This window comes from Triturus cristatus, chromosome 11 (assembly GCF_964204655.1).
Source record: "Triturus cristatus chromosome 11, aTriCri1.1, whole genome shotgun sequence".
Lineage (NCBI taxonomy): Eukaryota > Metazoa > Chordata > Amphibia > Caudata > Salamandridae > Triturus > Triturus cristatus.
Window position 1 is genome coordinate 366,459,477 of NC_140594.1, and position 14,520 is coordinate 366,473,996.

Genomic DNA, 14,520 nt, shown 5'->3' on the forward strand with positions numbered 1-14,520 from the left:
GGTGCATCAAAATGCATCACCATGTGTTTTTCCAATTCAACTCATACTTTTTAATCCTCTACTTTCTTTACAAGAAATCTGTTCAGATAGCCTCCTCCTTCCAGCTCCACTGCAGTTGTACAGTAAGGCCTGTGTTCTGCTTTCCCTGTAAAATGTGCCATCAATGGCCACCAAATGCATCTCAAACATTTTCACAGCAGCATATTTGATCCTCACTCCTTTAATACTTGTGCAAAAATGTATTGGTTTTAAGCATAAGTAGTTGTACATATAACTATTAAATGTGATATTACTGACGTGGACTAGCCTTAGTGACAAATGTTAAGGATCATGTCATATTTTTGGTATCGCCTAGGCAGTGCTTGCGCTGTCTCTGCGAGGCATGCTGAAGTCAGGATATGGGCTTTAAAAGCTCTGCCCATTTTCAGGGACTGCCCCTGTTACATGTGTTGTTACTCAGAGCTTGTGAGCACTATTTCTTTCTTTAAGCTTGAGCACTCAGACCAGCGCTCGTGGTTTACAGAGTTCTGTTGTAAACAGGGCTGTAAATCTTGCTCTTATCTTGCCACATTTGGTGCATTCCAAGACCGAGGTCTGTTTTAGCTGCAGCTGCCTCTCCCCTCCCCACCCCCGCTTTTGAAACTCACAGCTAGCTTACGAGAAGCAATGCTGGCACTAACTGCACCTTGTTTACTGCCAGCATTACTTCTTGTAAGCAGGGACCAGAAGTAAAAAGTGCGTGTTTACGCACTGCATGCATATTTTCAAAAGACATGAAAAAAAGGCATTATTTTTTACAATGCCAATAGCTGAAACTCTCACAAATGCGAGACCTATTGCATTGCAAATGCTTGTTTTAAGAGCTGTCAGTGGTTTAAGTTGAAACTAGAGCCACTTCCTTGGACAATGGTGTACCACTGCATGCAATCATTCTTGCTCAAACAATGAGCAACCCCACGATAGCAACATAAGATGAGAACAGAATGCATCGTAAAGATTAATTTTTCCACAGATTACCAATCATTGCACTCCCCTCATGGGCCCTGTATGTGTTTCTTGGTCATGGTATTGTTTTTTTTCAGTTTTATATAGTGTGAATTCGACCCGAAGGTATAGGAGCGCTTTATATGAGCTCCAGTTTAATGACACAAGGACAAAAATAGTTTTCTTAAGACACAGGGATATTAAATGATTTGCCCTGCATCGCAGGATGTTGAGCCGACGCCGAGACTCAAACTTGGGGCCATTTGTACAAAGTTTTGTTGGGGGTCACAAACAGCCTGATTCACAGAATTAGGATGCTTGCCACCTCAAAAAAGCATTTTTAAAAGTACAAAAGCCAAATTGTGATTGGGTAACTTATTACCGAAAATCAATTTGGGGTTGTGGTCCAGTATTTGGAAGGGTCGTGTTTAGGGCGTCCCTACCAAATACAAATTCACAGTGATATGTATTAATGTTTTGTGACCGAATTATGGTTGCAAAACATTATTTTTTTTACAGACTAATAAAAGGCAGTGGTAACCATTCGCAAATGGTAAGGGGTCCCCATATAACGCCTTCCCTTTTAGAATTAAAAAAAAATAGTTTTTATGAGAAGGTAGTGGTCCCAAGGACCAAGCCTACTCTTTAATAAAGAAAGTTAAAAGTTTCATTTTTCTTGTGAAACTCATCCCATTTTCCTTTAAGAAAAAAGGGCTGCATTTCAAAGATCGAAAGTTTGCTTTATTAAAAAGTGATCACAGACATGGTGGTCTGCTGACCCAAGCAGGCTACCATCCCTGTGATTGTTGTGATCCTTAGTGGGTTACAAATTGTGACCAAGCTTCATATGGTCGATTTACGACACTAGTAGAAATTATTTTCAAATATATTCTTTAGTACATTAGGAATTGCGATCTCCAAATTGCAATTCAGTAAGAAACGCACATTGGAACTCACTATTACTATAGTTTTTAGGTCTCGCTGAGTCTGCGCGCATGCGTTGCTCTGAGAGACTTTAGTAACGGCTTTCAAAAATGCTACCGCCGGCTGCAGCTTGCAGTGCATGTGTGTGGGCGCGCGCTTCAGCAGAGGCGCCATATGGCGTGATTACTGCTGCATGCGCACCACTCGCGCACATGCACTGCAAGCTGTGGCCGGCGGTAGCATTTTTAGCTTACTAATTGCGGCACTGGTGCTTTACTTTTAACATTAAAAGTAAAGTGACGGTGCTGCGATTATAGCAAAAGTAAAGAAATAGAAACAAACATCTATTTATTTACTTTTGCTATAATCGCGGCACCCGCGCTTTACTTTTAATGTTAAAAGTAAAGCACCGGTGCCGCGATTAGAAAGAAAACAAGCATTGGCATAGCCAATAGGTCTCGCCTTTGGGACCTTATAAGTGTTTAGCCATGCAACAGTTGCATAACTACTTATAAGGTCCCAAAAGCGAGACCTATTGGCTATGCCAATGCTTGTTACATATGGCACCTGGTTTCCCGGTTCAAAAGTTGGCAACTCTGGTCTTTAGGTCAGATGCTAGTATGAGTACCATTTCTTATCCAGACTTTTTTTTATTTCATTATACTTTTTGAGGATATTTTTCAAAATTTTAGCTAGAAAATACAGCCACGATCAGTTTAAAGCATTCATTTTAAAGCATTTACAGATTTTAGCAACACAGAAAGCCATATTAATACGTGCCAGTTTACAAAGTCTTTAGTTGTATTTTTATACTAAAAGAGTCAATGGAATGGAGAATCGTGGCACTTTGAAAGTGTGCCATTTATGAAGGCATGATTATATATATTTCCTAATAAAATATTTAAAAGTATTTGTCAATAGTTTAAGTTTAAATGGAGCTACGTGGTATAGCACAACATGCAAAAGATTTTGAGCAATGATCGACCCTTGTGGCGACTCAGGGTGAGCAAATATTCCACTGCAATAGACGATTTGCGATGTGTCCTATTATTGGCTAGGTCATATTACAAATTGAATACCCATTTGCAAAGCAGGCAGTGGGCAAATGTCACATCCTGGTTTGGAAATGTGTTTTATTGCCCCAGATCCTAGGTTTTGGCAGAAATGTAGGTGTCATTTACCTTCTGACAGCAAAGTCTTTCAAGGCTTGAGAATTTTGTTAAGTGGTCTCTGAGCGCAGGTTCATTATTGCTTAAAACCTAATTTCTAGAAGATTGGGACATTTGTGGTAGTTCCATAAGTTAATCAGTGTGACACTCCATGCGGGATTCAAGGTACACTGCAAATTTAGCCATAAACGCAAAATAACCGAATGCTTTTCATCATTTTAGGGCACAAAGTCAGTGGCAGCCTTTACTGATGTGAATGGGAATGTTGTGACATGATATTAGAAAAGGAAGGTCTTACCACAGAGGCTGTCCTCCTCGCTGATAAAACAGCTATGGCGGTTTCCGCTTGGAGCGTGCCATGTGCGTGCTTTAGCCATTCACCCATGTCCCTTATTGTTATCAGCCTTTCAGACATCCACACCAGGACCAGTTAAGGAGAGTAACCTCTATTTCTTTCTGAAGGTGCTTACAATTCATTAAATTAGTATTTTGTTTATTTGATATATATGGTTCATATACAGCAGCAGTGCAGGAATGATGTAAATGAAGTGCATCTGTATCATATGACTGACAGATAAACACATATCACAGAGTATTGCGGCGGCGAATGGAGACGCCATTGCAAAGTATCACAAGGATGAGGGGATACAAGCACTGTATAAAGTCACAGGTATGATAGACTCGCCAGTGTTTAGCAAAGAGTCAGAATTAGCACACATCACATGCTTGATATCGACTGTACCGCTGCATGCCATGAGCGGGAAGGGTGTGGCTTAGGAAACCTACTGGTGATGGTTTCTACAGCTTTATGTATTATCACAAGCTCTATACTCCCAGAATTATCACATGCAGCATTATCACATGCCTTGGCATTTGTAACCAAGGGTGAAATATTACACATGTTGCGTTACATGTATTACAGACACTGCATTGTCACATAGGAGCTCATGTGTATAGTGTACTGCATTCGTATATTTACACCACAGGACAAAGTAAGCTGCACTGTTATAGACTTTCACATGGCTGAAGGCAACATTTGTGTCCATTACCACAACTGAGGCGGTGGCGACAGCATCACTGCGGTGTCAAGTCAGAATGCTTTGTTCAACACCCCCATTCACAGCCTCCTTATTGATTACACAACGTTTACACATTAAACAATGAAGACACTCGATGAAATGCACTCTGATTACTTAGCATGCAATTGTTGCCACAATACTCATAAGGGATACAGGCCAGAGTGGAAACATGATAGAAGCCTTGCTTTTTACCTTCGGCTTGTCCTTCTTAAAAAGCACTGTGTTGCCCCCATGCTGGACAGTGAGGTTTGGAAAGGTAGATTTCACTGTGGTATATAAGTCTTCAAACTCTTTGTTTACTGTGATGTCCTATATAGAAAAAAGGGAAATATGATGCGTATATGAATCGATGCTGCGGAGCAAGCGGAAACACGTCTGTGCAACTGGTATGTACCAAATCTGTGGAATTACTCTTTGCTGCTCCCTTGTTGTCACGTCATTACCTGCCCCTATCAGTGTGTAATGACATCATGACCCAGTCCCACTAATATCTCGTGAAATCAGAGCCCGCAGACCCCCAATGCTTGTATATAAAGTCAGATCTCACTTCCCACTTATATCTTTATATTGGTGCTCCCGACACTAGTGCCCACTACACTCTTGTCTACGGTGACATCAGCGCCCACCTCACAATTGTATCTTGAGACACTAGCGGCTACACTTGGTTGTGTCTTGTGATGCGAGTGTCCTCTCCACAGTTTTCGATTGTGAGATCAGAGGCCACTTCATTCTTGTACCCTGTGATATTAGTTTTCACACTCGCCTGTGTATTGTGACATTAGTGACCACTCAATGGTTGAAGCTTGTCTACTGTGACAGCAGAATTCACTTTCAGCTTGCACATTTTGGATATGACTGTCCGCTTGTGATTGCATCCAGCATTATGAGTGACCATTCCCATCTTGTTTCTTTTGGCTTTAATGCCTAGGCCCCCACTGATATATCTGATATAAAGGCCAGGGTACCTATTGTATCCAGTGACAGAGGTCTACACTCATCAGTATAATTTATCATACTGGTGCCCACTCCTTACATGAATTTTGTGATATCACAGCACATTCCACATAGTATTCTGTTATAATTGCTTCATCTCAGTTGGAGAGTTAAGTGTCACCTTGTCAGAGGAGTCTGATATCTTACTGGCACCATGCATTTTTCTCTGCAGCTTTTCATTTCTACTTCAGGGTGTCTCATTGCCGGCAGGACCAGTCCTACCCAAATCTCTAAACCCCTGCCAGCACTTTCCAATGCCTGTGAAGGCCAAATCGAGGCTGTAGGGGTATGAGTAACTTGTTGTTGTAAGCTCTCTTCATGCTAACAAGGTTAGCTAGTCCACATCTGGCTTGTCATGCTGAGATGTGAGTTAGTCCGGGTCAGGCTAGTAGGCCCCAGTCAGAAGAAGGCCATGGTATGGCCAAAGTGGTTGTAGGAGCTGGTACCTACATCTTGCCACAAGACACAGTCTGGAAGTCACCAATGCAGTCCCCATAGTTCCATGGAGACTGGGGGTGGTGGGTCATGTTATTTCACAGCAACCATTTTTCTAGTAGGAAGTAGGGCTGTCACCATCTCCTTGGCACCACAGATTTAGTTTAGCTCTAGACACCTTCCTCACAGGGAGGAACTCAGCAGCGTGCCAGTGAGACATACTGGACAGGCAGACCACTTAATCTTGGCCCAGCATTGGGTCACAGGAGGACACATTCACTTTACAAGCATAAAAGCATGGGAAGAAAATGCCACATTGTCAACAGCTTCCCGCACCTAAGTTACACTGTGGCTTAACACTGGTGCTTTCTCTATGAGGTAAGCTCGGCACCCACTGGCGCAAGCTTCTCCTCTTTCTCAACAACAACATGGAGCCATGGAAAAAATCAGCTTCACAGGGTGTGAGTAGCCTCTCTGAAACAAAAACACTTTCATTCTTCTGAATGAAATCACCAGCTCTGGAGAGCTCTTCAGGAGAGTGGAAGAGGTGTGGCGCCGTGGCCAGGGCGACTGACTCCGGAATCTGGGGACATGGTTAGATCCCCGGCGCCGGCAGCTGATTAGACCAGCAGCATGTGACTCTGGGCAATAGCTTGCTTAATCTTCCCGATGGCCCCCAGCGCCTAGAGACCCTTATGGGTGATTGTTCGCGCTTTACAAATGTGGATTATTATTATTATTAAACTATTTCAGAAGCCATCGTAGATGTTCAGGAAATCAATTATGGGGTTTAGTGCACTGTCAAACAATTCATAACATAGTAGTATCAGAGTGAACCAAACAGGAGTGCCTTAATGGTCACGAAATACCCGGCAATGGAAAAGTTCCAATTTTACATATGGTTTCAAACTCACAGTACTTTAAACTTGTACTATCTTGGAGCTATCAGCTTCCCTAAAAATACATTTATAGGACTGTGGGAAATACAACCACCAGACCTCTTAGGGACAATGGGATCCTGGTTACCTTGGACCCTAAAGCAAAGCTCTGCCTGCATCCGCAAGTGTCTGGAAACCGGAAGATCTTAGACGGACCAAATCCCCCAAAAGGGAGTGGAAAGGAGAAGACTACAGGTTCCTGAAGTTGGGTTTATCGGAGATTCTTAACAGTATAAATAAGCCATTGTTAAAGGACGGACTCTTCAGGAAATAGTGGGAGTTGTGCTTATGGTTAGCAGAATACCATTGTGGTACAGGGAGCTCAGGTCAGTGGATGACAGAACTGCAGGCCGGAAAGTCCCACACAACCACTTTGCAAGGAGACAACCTTAACTTTTATGACTTCCATCAGAAGGACTGGATGAACCCGCTCAAGTGATCTACTGAAGATCTGAACAGCCCTGTCTCCTCCCACTCTAAGCAAAACCCTTGGAATGCATTCTGACACTCCGTGTATCTGGTTCTGTGGAGCCCCATATTGAACAAAACATTGCTCGAATCAACTGCTCTTGAGAATAAAATCTAATTTGTAAAGCAGTTTGTTGGCCATGCAGATTGACTCTTAAGTCAAAAAGATCCATTAGCGGACACATGAGGAAAATAGCATTTAATTTTATTGGCATGGTTACCCTTCTGTTCCTAATTTTCCATTTTGACAATAGTTGTGTAGTGACTTTTTTCTGTAATCTGCCCAGTAACATACTGCTACCTGCTCTTGTTGATTTCTATCTTCACCAGCATCTGCGGTGGAATTAATAAGCCTCTGAGCTTGGCCATGGTCTCTGATAATGAGTATAGGATACTTCAAGGTTTTTCTTCTTTCTATAAACTTCTGGATATTCCTGTTGTGGGAGCTCAGCCATAGTGTGATACAACTCTGGCGACTGCCAATTAATTTTCTGCAGCCACACACAACAGAAGATAGCACAAAACCTGACTCCTAAAGTTGATAAATCACAAAGCTGTAAATTTTGTGTGCATGATTCGCAAAACCATGAATTGCTTAAGCCAAACATGTGGAAATCAGCCCTGCAAAGTTTGCATAACATTTGCTTTTGTAGGTTTCATATGCATTAGTAAATGTGGGCACTCCCTGGAAACTATAAAAGGACAAGTTGGGGACATGCAATGTAAGCTAGATGAACATCCACACAGTTTTAACTTAAGGAGAAGTCACAAACATGTGTATGCATTTCTCATACGTATCTGCAATTTTGAACTTGCAACCAAAAGTGTCCGGTCGAAAGATCCAGGTCTGAATTGTACAGGAAATAAGTGAGCATTCACCAATATTCCAAAATTTCACAGATAGAAACAATGTATACTAAATGTTTTTTCTTGAAGAGAGAAAAGCTCCTTTAGAGACGTTTTAAATTTCAGTCATTTGTCTAAGTCCAAGGGCTGCAAGTCCACACATCTAAGTTTAGGAAACACAGGTGTACATCAGGAATATAAGTAAATGACATAAAAGCGAAGAAAAGGGAGATATAAGGAGAGGAAAGAAGGGGTTACTAAGAAGAGATTAGTGGGTACTCGAGGAAGATGGAGGCAGAAAAACAATGGTGGCGCAACCACCTCCACTGAATTATCCAAGTCGCAGACTCTCCTGCTTCGTCCAAACCTTACCGAGAAATCCAGCACTTCTATGGCGGATTCGCGGTTTGCCTGAATTGCTTTCAATATGCCAAAGCAGCCTTCACTCTTCATGGGGTTTCTGGCCATCTAGAAATATATCAGGAACAAAACACGAACAGGATAATTTTGAGAGGAATGACTTTACGCCCATTCAAGCAAGTATCAGTTGTTTGTGGAGCTAAGACAAGTACCAACAGCATAGTAAAAAGTATGACCATGGTTGCTGCAATATGGGCAGTCTGTTCAAGGAGAAAGGGGCTCTCTCTATGAACCCAAATACAATAATATTGAAGAAGGAAGCGCGCTCGCGCACGCATGCACACACACACTCATGCACACACACACTCTCTCTCTCCCTCTCTCACTCCTTCTCTCTATCTCTCCCACTCTCTCTCGCTTTCTCTCTCTTTCTCCCACTCTCTCTTTCTCTCTTTTCATCTTCAACAAGGGCCTGTGAAGCACAGAAAATGCTTCAAATGTCCCTGTGAATTATGGCCAAAATATAGGTATCAGCATCATATTATTTATGCCGGATCCCCCTGTCACAGTTCTCCTGTTTAACTTTCACGCAGTTCGCTACCCTGTGCTGCCTGTCTACCTGCTGCCCTCTGCTTGTGCCTCTTCTGCTCATTCCTTGCTCTGTTTTGCACATACTGCTTGTTTTGCCTAATTCTGCTAATTTTTCTGCCCTCTGGTTTGCCTTTTCTGCATGTTTCTCTGCCCTCTCTGCTCATTTTTCTGCCCTCTGCTTTGCCCACTTCTGCTCCGTTTTGCCTTTTTTCCTAGTATTTCTGCCCTCTGTTTTGACTTTTCTGCTTATTTTACTGCCCTCCGTTCTGTCCTCTTCTACTATCTTTTGCCTTTCCTGCTCATTTCTCTGCTCTCTGTTTTGCTTTTCTGCTAATTTCTCTGCCTTTAGTTTTGAATTTCTGCTCATTTTTCAGACCCTCAGTTTTTCCCTTCTATGTTCTGCTTTGCCTTTCCTGCTCATTTTTCTGCCCTCTGTTTTGACTTTCCTGCTCATTTTTCTGCCCTTTGATTTGCCTTTTTCTGCTTGTTGCTTGCTCTTTGTTTTTCCTTTGCTGCTCACTTTTTTGCCCTCTCTTTTGCCTTTTCTGCTCACTTTTCTGCCCTCTGTTTTTCCTTTTTCTGCTCATATTTTCCCACTTCCTGCAATTTCATCCCTCCTGCCCCCTAGCGCCCTGCCCTCCTCTCAGGACCTACTTAATGGAGGCTACAGCGTGACTCCACTGAGCAGTGCCCTTGTGCCAGCTCCTCCTGTGAAAGTTCTCCTGTTCAGCTTGCCCGCAGTCCACTACGATCTGCTGTCTGTCTGCCTGCTGCCATCTTCTGCTTTCTGTCCTCTGTTTTGCCTATATCTGCTTGTTTTTCTGCCCTCTGTTTTGTCTTTTCTGCTCGTTTCTCTGCCCTCTGTTTTGTCTTTTCCTGCTCATTTTGCTGTCCTCTGCTTCGCCCTCTTTTGCACTGTTTTGCCTTTTCTCATAGCTTTTCAGCCCTCTGTTTTTCTTTTTCTGCTAATTTATCTACCCTCTGTTCTGTCCTCTTCTACTCTTTTTTGCCTTTGCTGCTCAAATTTCTACCCTCTGCTTTGCCCTCTTCTGCTCTGTTTTGCCTTTCTGCTCGTTTCTCTGCCCTTAGTTTTGATTTTCTGCTCGTTTGTCTGCCCTCTGTTTTGACTTTCTGCTCATTTTTGTGCTCTCTGTTTTGCCTTTTCTGCTCACTTTTTTGCCCTCTGTTTTGCCCTCTTCTGCTCTGTTTTGCCTTTTCTCCTAGTTTTTCTGCCCTCTGTTTTTCCCTTTTCTCCCTCGTTTCTCTGTCCTTAGTTTTGAATTTTCTGCTTGTTTTCTGCCCTTTGTTTTGCCCTTCTCTGCTCTGTTTTGCCTTTTCTGCAAATTTTTCTGCTTTGTTTTGCCTTTCCTGCTTGTTTTTCGGCCCTCTGTTTTGCCCTCTTCTGCTTTGTTTTACCTTTCCTGCCCTCTGTTTTGCCTTTTTCTGCCCTCTGTTTTGCCTTTTGTGCTTGTTCGTTCCCTCTTCATGCCGTTTCACCCCTCCTGCCACCCACTGCCCGCCCTCCCCGCATGACCCACTTAATGGAGGCCGCAGCGTGACCCCACCGAGCAGGCCCTCGTGCCAGCTCTCTCTGTGACAGTGCTCCTGTTCAGCTTGCCCGCAGTCTGTTACCCCTTGTTGCCTGTGTGCCTGCTGCCCTCTTCTGCTTATGCCTCCACTGCTAGTTTCTTGCTCTGTTTTGCCTTTCTGCTAAATTTTCTGCCCTCTATTTTGCCTGTTTCTGTCCTCAGTTTTGCCTGTTTCTGCTCATTTTCTGCCCTCTGTTTTGCCCTCTTCTGCTCTGTTTTGCCTGATCTGCCAATTTTTCTGCCCTCTGTTTTGCCTTTTCTGCTTGAGTTCTGCCCTCTGTTGTGCCCTCTTCTGCTCTGTTTTGCCTTTCTGCTCATTTTTCTGCCCTCTGTTATGCCTTTTCTGATCGTCTTTCTGCCCTCTGTTTTGCCTTTTCTTCTCATTCTGTTTTGCCTTTTTCTGTAGGTTTCTTCCCGCTGTTTCCTCAAGACCTGTTGCAGGGGGCACTGGCACGACAAAGACCTCGCACCATAGCACCCAGATACACCCCAGGGTTGACAGAGCCACTCTCTACAAATGCTGATTGATTGATTGATGGATTATGAAGGGTATACTAGAACATTATAATTGAGATCATTGCTCTTGTTAGGTGCACCTTCTTGAGATGAACATCTCCCTACTACTGTTAAAATGAGCTTTTTTAACAAAGCAAGTGATTGTTTTCTAAAATGCAACATTCTTAGCTACATAATTATTTGTCACTTCTTTTTACTAAACAACCTAAAGTATAACTGAATATCTCAATTAAGACTCTTTACAAACATTTCCCTATTTGAAAACATAAATGTTTTTCATGCTAATTGTCTCAAAATAAACAGAACAAAATACATAATGGGCAACATGTGTACTACGGTCCGATATTGCCATATCAGGGTTCTGTTGACATATACAACACTGAATGTTCAAGCTCATGGTTTATTATATCATTCAAACCTAAAATTATACAGGGTAATATTACGTGGTTAACCATTATGTAACCCACCTATATATTTATATGTACACACATGCACGACACAAGTTTGATGAACCCTGGCTTGTATAAGTTCATTGAATACACAGACAAGGACTGAATTATCGAATGTACCCTACGGACCGTGGGCACTGAGTGATGACTGTATGTGGTATTTGATTGGCTCATAGACAAGGGCAGCAACAAATGGGCATCATTGGATATTACCAGCGCCCCCACCTGGCAAGAGGTCTCCTGGTAAAGTGATCTGGATGCATGATTTTTCATCTGGCACACCGCTCCACCTCACCTCTTTCCTTCTTCTTCATTCTGCCAAATCTCTTTCTTTCTAGCTACCCCATTTCTACTTCATATCTTTCTGCCCCACCTCTCTGTCTCAGCCTCACACTGATCATTCTAGTTTCTCTCTCCCCCCCCCCCATTTTTGGGAGGTGCAGTTTGACAAATCTGCAAAAACATTTCAACCAAATGGCGTAAGTGGCTACAGCTCTGAATGTAGGGCTTTGTGCAATCTGTCTGGGAAGTGGAGGGCAGTTAAAGGTGTGGTACAAAAAAGTTATGCTTTCTATTTGAGCTCTCATATTCATTGTTTTGAATCTAAACTTGTGACCTCAGTGGGAGTGAAAATTATCTTCCACCTACCATCAAAGGAACCTTTAACACGTTGCAGGCACACAAGACACTCGTGGATTATACTTACGCCAAGAACTCTCAATGTCTTATTTTCCTTCAGACCCAAAGCCAGGCTGATGGCACCTTCCAGGGAAATTCGATTATTGCTTAAAACAAACAGCAACAGTCAATGTCAGGTAGTTGTGTTGTACGCAGTAACAAACTTATCCATGCAGAAAGCATTTTGTAGAGAGCAGCTGCAATTCTCAGGTGCCTGAGTTGTTAGTGAAAACTAAGTGGACCAACTCATTCATCCACACAGTAACACGGGGACTGACTCCTGATTCGCTCTTGCATTCACCCAAGTACTTAGACACCGATGTATTGACTTCCACTGATACACTCAGTAAGCTACTCACTAGCTAGCTAGCTCACTCATCATCTACGCTTCAACTATATCTTTTCTGTAAGGCATATCAAATGCACTCCAGTGGAAGAGTCCAACTGCAGCGGAGATTAAATAACAAAAATAGTGGTAACCCCAAATAAGAATGGATTCCTAAAGCCCCAGCCTAGGACTGAGACACATCTGCCAGTTGATCCTAGAAGGATCCACTTTATTGTGACCGGTTATAGCCTGGTCTAAAAACAGAGTGCGGCACATGACATGAAACTGCCCAGCCTGACTGGTCGTTGGAAGTCACAAGCATATCATAAAATATCACAATTTTCTCAGAGGTCAGCTTACCTCTCTATTTTATTTTATTTATTTATTTCATTTGAAGAGTTTTATATAGCGCTGGCTAGACCCGGAGGTATCAGAGCGCTTTACATGGGGATTAGTGTTAGAAAAAAACAGTGTTACTTCATTTACATCAGTTACTAGAGCATAGCATTACTTAGAAAAAAAACTGTGTTACTTAGTTCCATCAGTTAACAGAGCACAGCTTAACATATAAACACTGCACAGTGGAAACGCACTACAAAGGAGCTACCTTGGATGCCATCATCGCTCACTGAAACGCAATTACGATCGATCACATACTCCCCGTGGACTGGTCGGACCACCACATGAACTTATTTCATTTCAACCAACAAATACTCTCTCAACCACCTATGCAAGACCCCCCCCCCCCCCCAAATAGGCCAGAAACCTCACCCAGATTCCCATGGTAGCCCTTGAAGAAAGGATAAGCTTTCTACTTCCCTGCAACAATGACCACCTCTCCACAACCAAACTCACCGCGCTTTACAACTCAAACTTGATGGCTATGTTTGACCAACTAGCTCCTCTAAAGCTAAAAATAAGCCGAGCCAGTCCGTCAAGGTCTTGGTTCAACACTGACATCAATTCCGAACTGAGAAAATTAAGAGCCAAAGAAAGAAGCTTGACGAATAACCCTACTTCCACCCTCCGCGAACAACTTAAAACAGCTCGTAGGAAGTACAACAAACACATCAAAAACAAGAAATCCACTTTCTTCCGCTCTGCGCTGGACAGCGCAAAAAATAGACCCAAAAAGCTCTACAGCATCATCAGGCAACAAACCCCCAAGCCCGTTACCTCCTCAATACAGGCGTCCAAAGAACTCTACGCCAACTTCGCCAACTTCTTTAATGACAAGATTACTAAGATCGAACTCTCACTGGACACTATCAATACTCGCCCCACAAAGAGCAGCACGACCGGGGCATACGACATCGCTCCTTGTCCCTCTTCCAAATCTTGGCTAAGCTTCGCCCCATTCAGGAATATGAGATAATCACTCTGATCTCCACCTCCAAACCCTCATCTCATGTCCTAGACCCCATTCCTCCCCTACTGACCAAAAAGCTGAAGCGCTCCCTAGCTCCGCTTTGGTGTACGATCATAAACAGCTCCATGAAAAATGGAGTCGTTCCAGACTGCCTTAAAGTGGGACAAGTCACATCCTTGCTGAAAAAACCCGGCCTTGACATAACGGAGCTGAATAACTTTAGACCTGTATCTAACCTTCCCCTTCTGTCCAAGATCCTAGAAAGATGCGTACTCCAACAACTAACCCAACACCTGGACAACATCAACCTCCTGGACTGCCATCAATCTGGCTTCAGAAAAGGCTGTAGCACAGAAACCGCGATTCTCAACATCATCGACGATATCCACAAATCACTAGACTCTGACCAATGCTGCCTCTTCATTCTCCTAGACCTATCGGCAGCATTCGATACGGTAGACCACAAACTCCTCATTAGGGCTCTCCAAGAAAGAGCTGGTCTTGGCGAGATGGTCCTCCAATGGTTTTCATCCTTTCTACACAATCGCACTCAAAAAAAAAAAAAAAAAACTTTGCTTCCAACCCTCACCCAGTCAACAAGGGAGTCCCTCAAGGCTCAGTGCTTTCCCCGCAACTATTTAACCTCTACATGAAGCCTTTCACCAAACTACTCAAAACAGCCAACATCCGCTTCCATCTGTATGCTGACAATACCCAGATATATCTGGAAACCACCTCCTTCAGAGACATTCAAAGACTCAATGACGTACTGAGAGCTGTCCAACACTGGCTGTCATGTAATCA

General features: G+C 43.1%; 1 protein-coding gene across 2 annotated transcripts in view; it reads right to left on the reverse strand.

The window, feature by feature from the left end:
* The window catches only part of LRRC74B (leucine rich repeat containing 74B), a 412,716-nt gene that overhangs the window by 132,659 nt on the left and 265,537 nt on the right, over positions 1–14,520 (reverse strand). For both annotated transcript variants that reach the window (XM_085634037.1, XM_085634038.1), the window contains exons 8-10: positions 12,048–12,126; positions 8,209–8,304; positions 4,349–4,465 (exon numbers count right to left, since the gene is read on the reverse strand). In XM_085634037.1, coding sequence (XP_085490163.1) covers positions 4,349–4,465; positions 8,209–8,304; positions 12,048–12,126 — 292 coding nt within the window. The remainder of the gene's footprint in view (positions 1–4,348; positions 4,466–8,208; positions 8,305–12,047; positions 12,127–14,520) is intronic.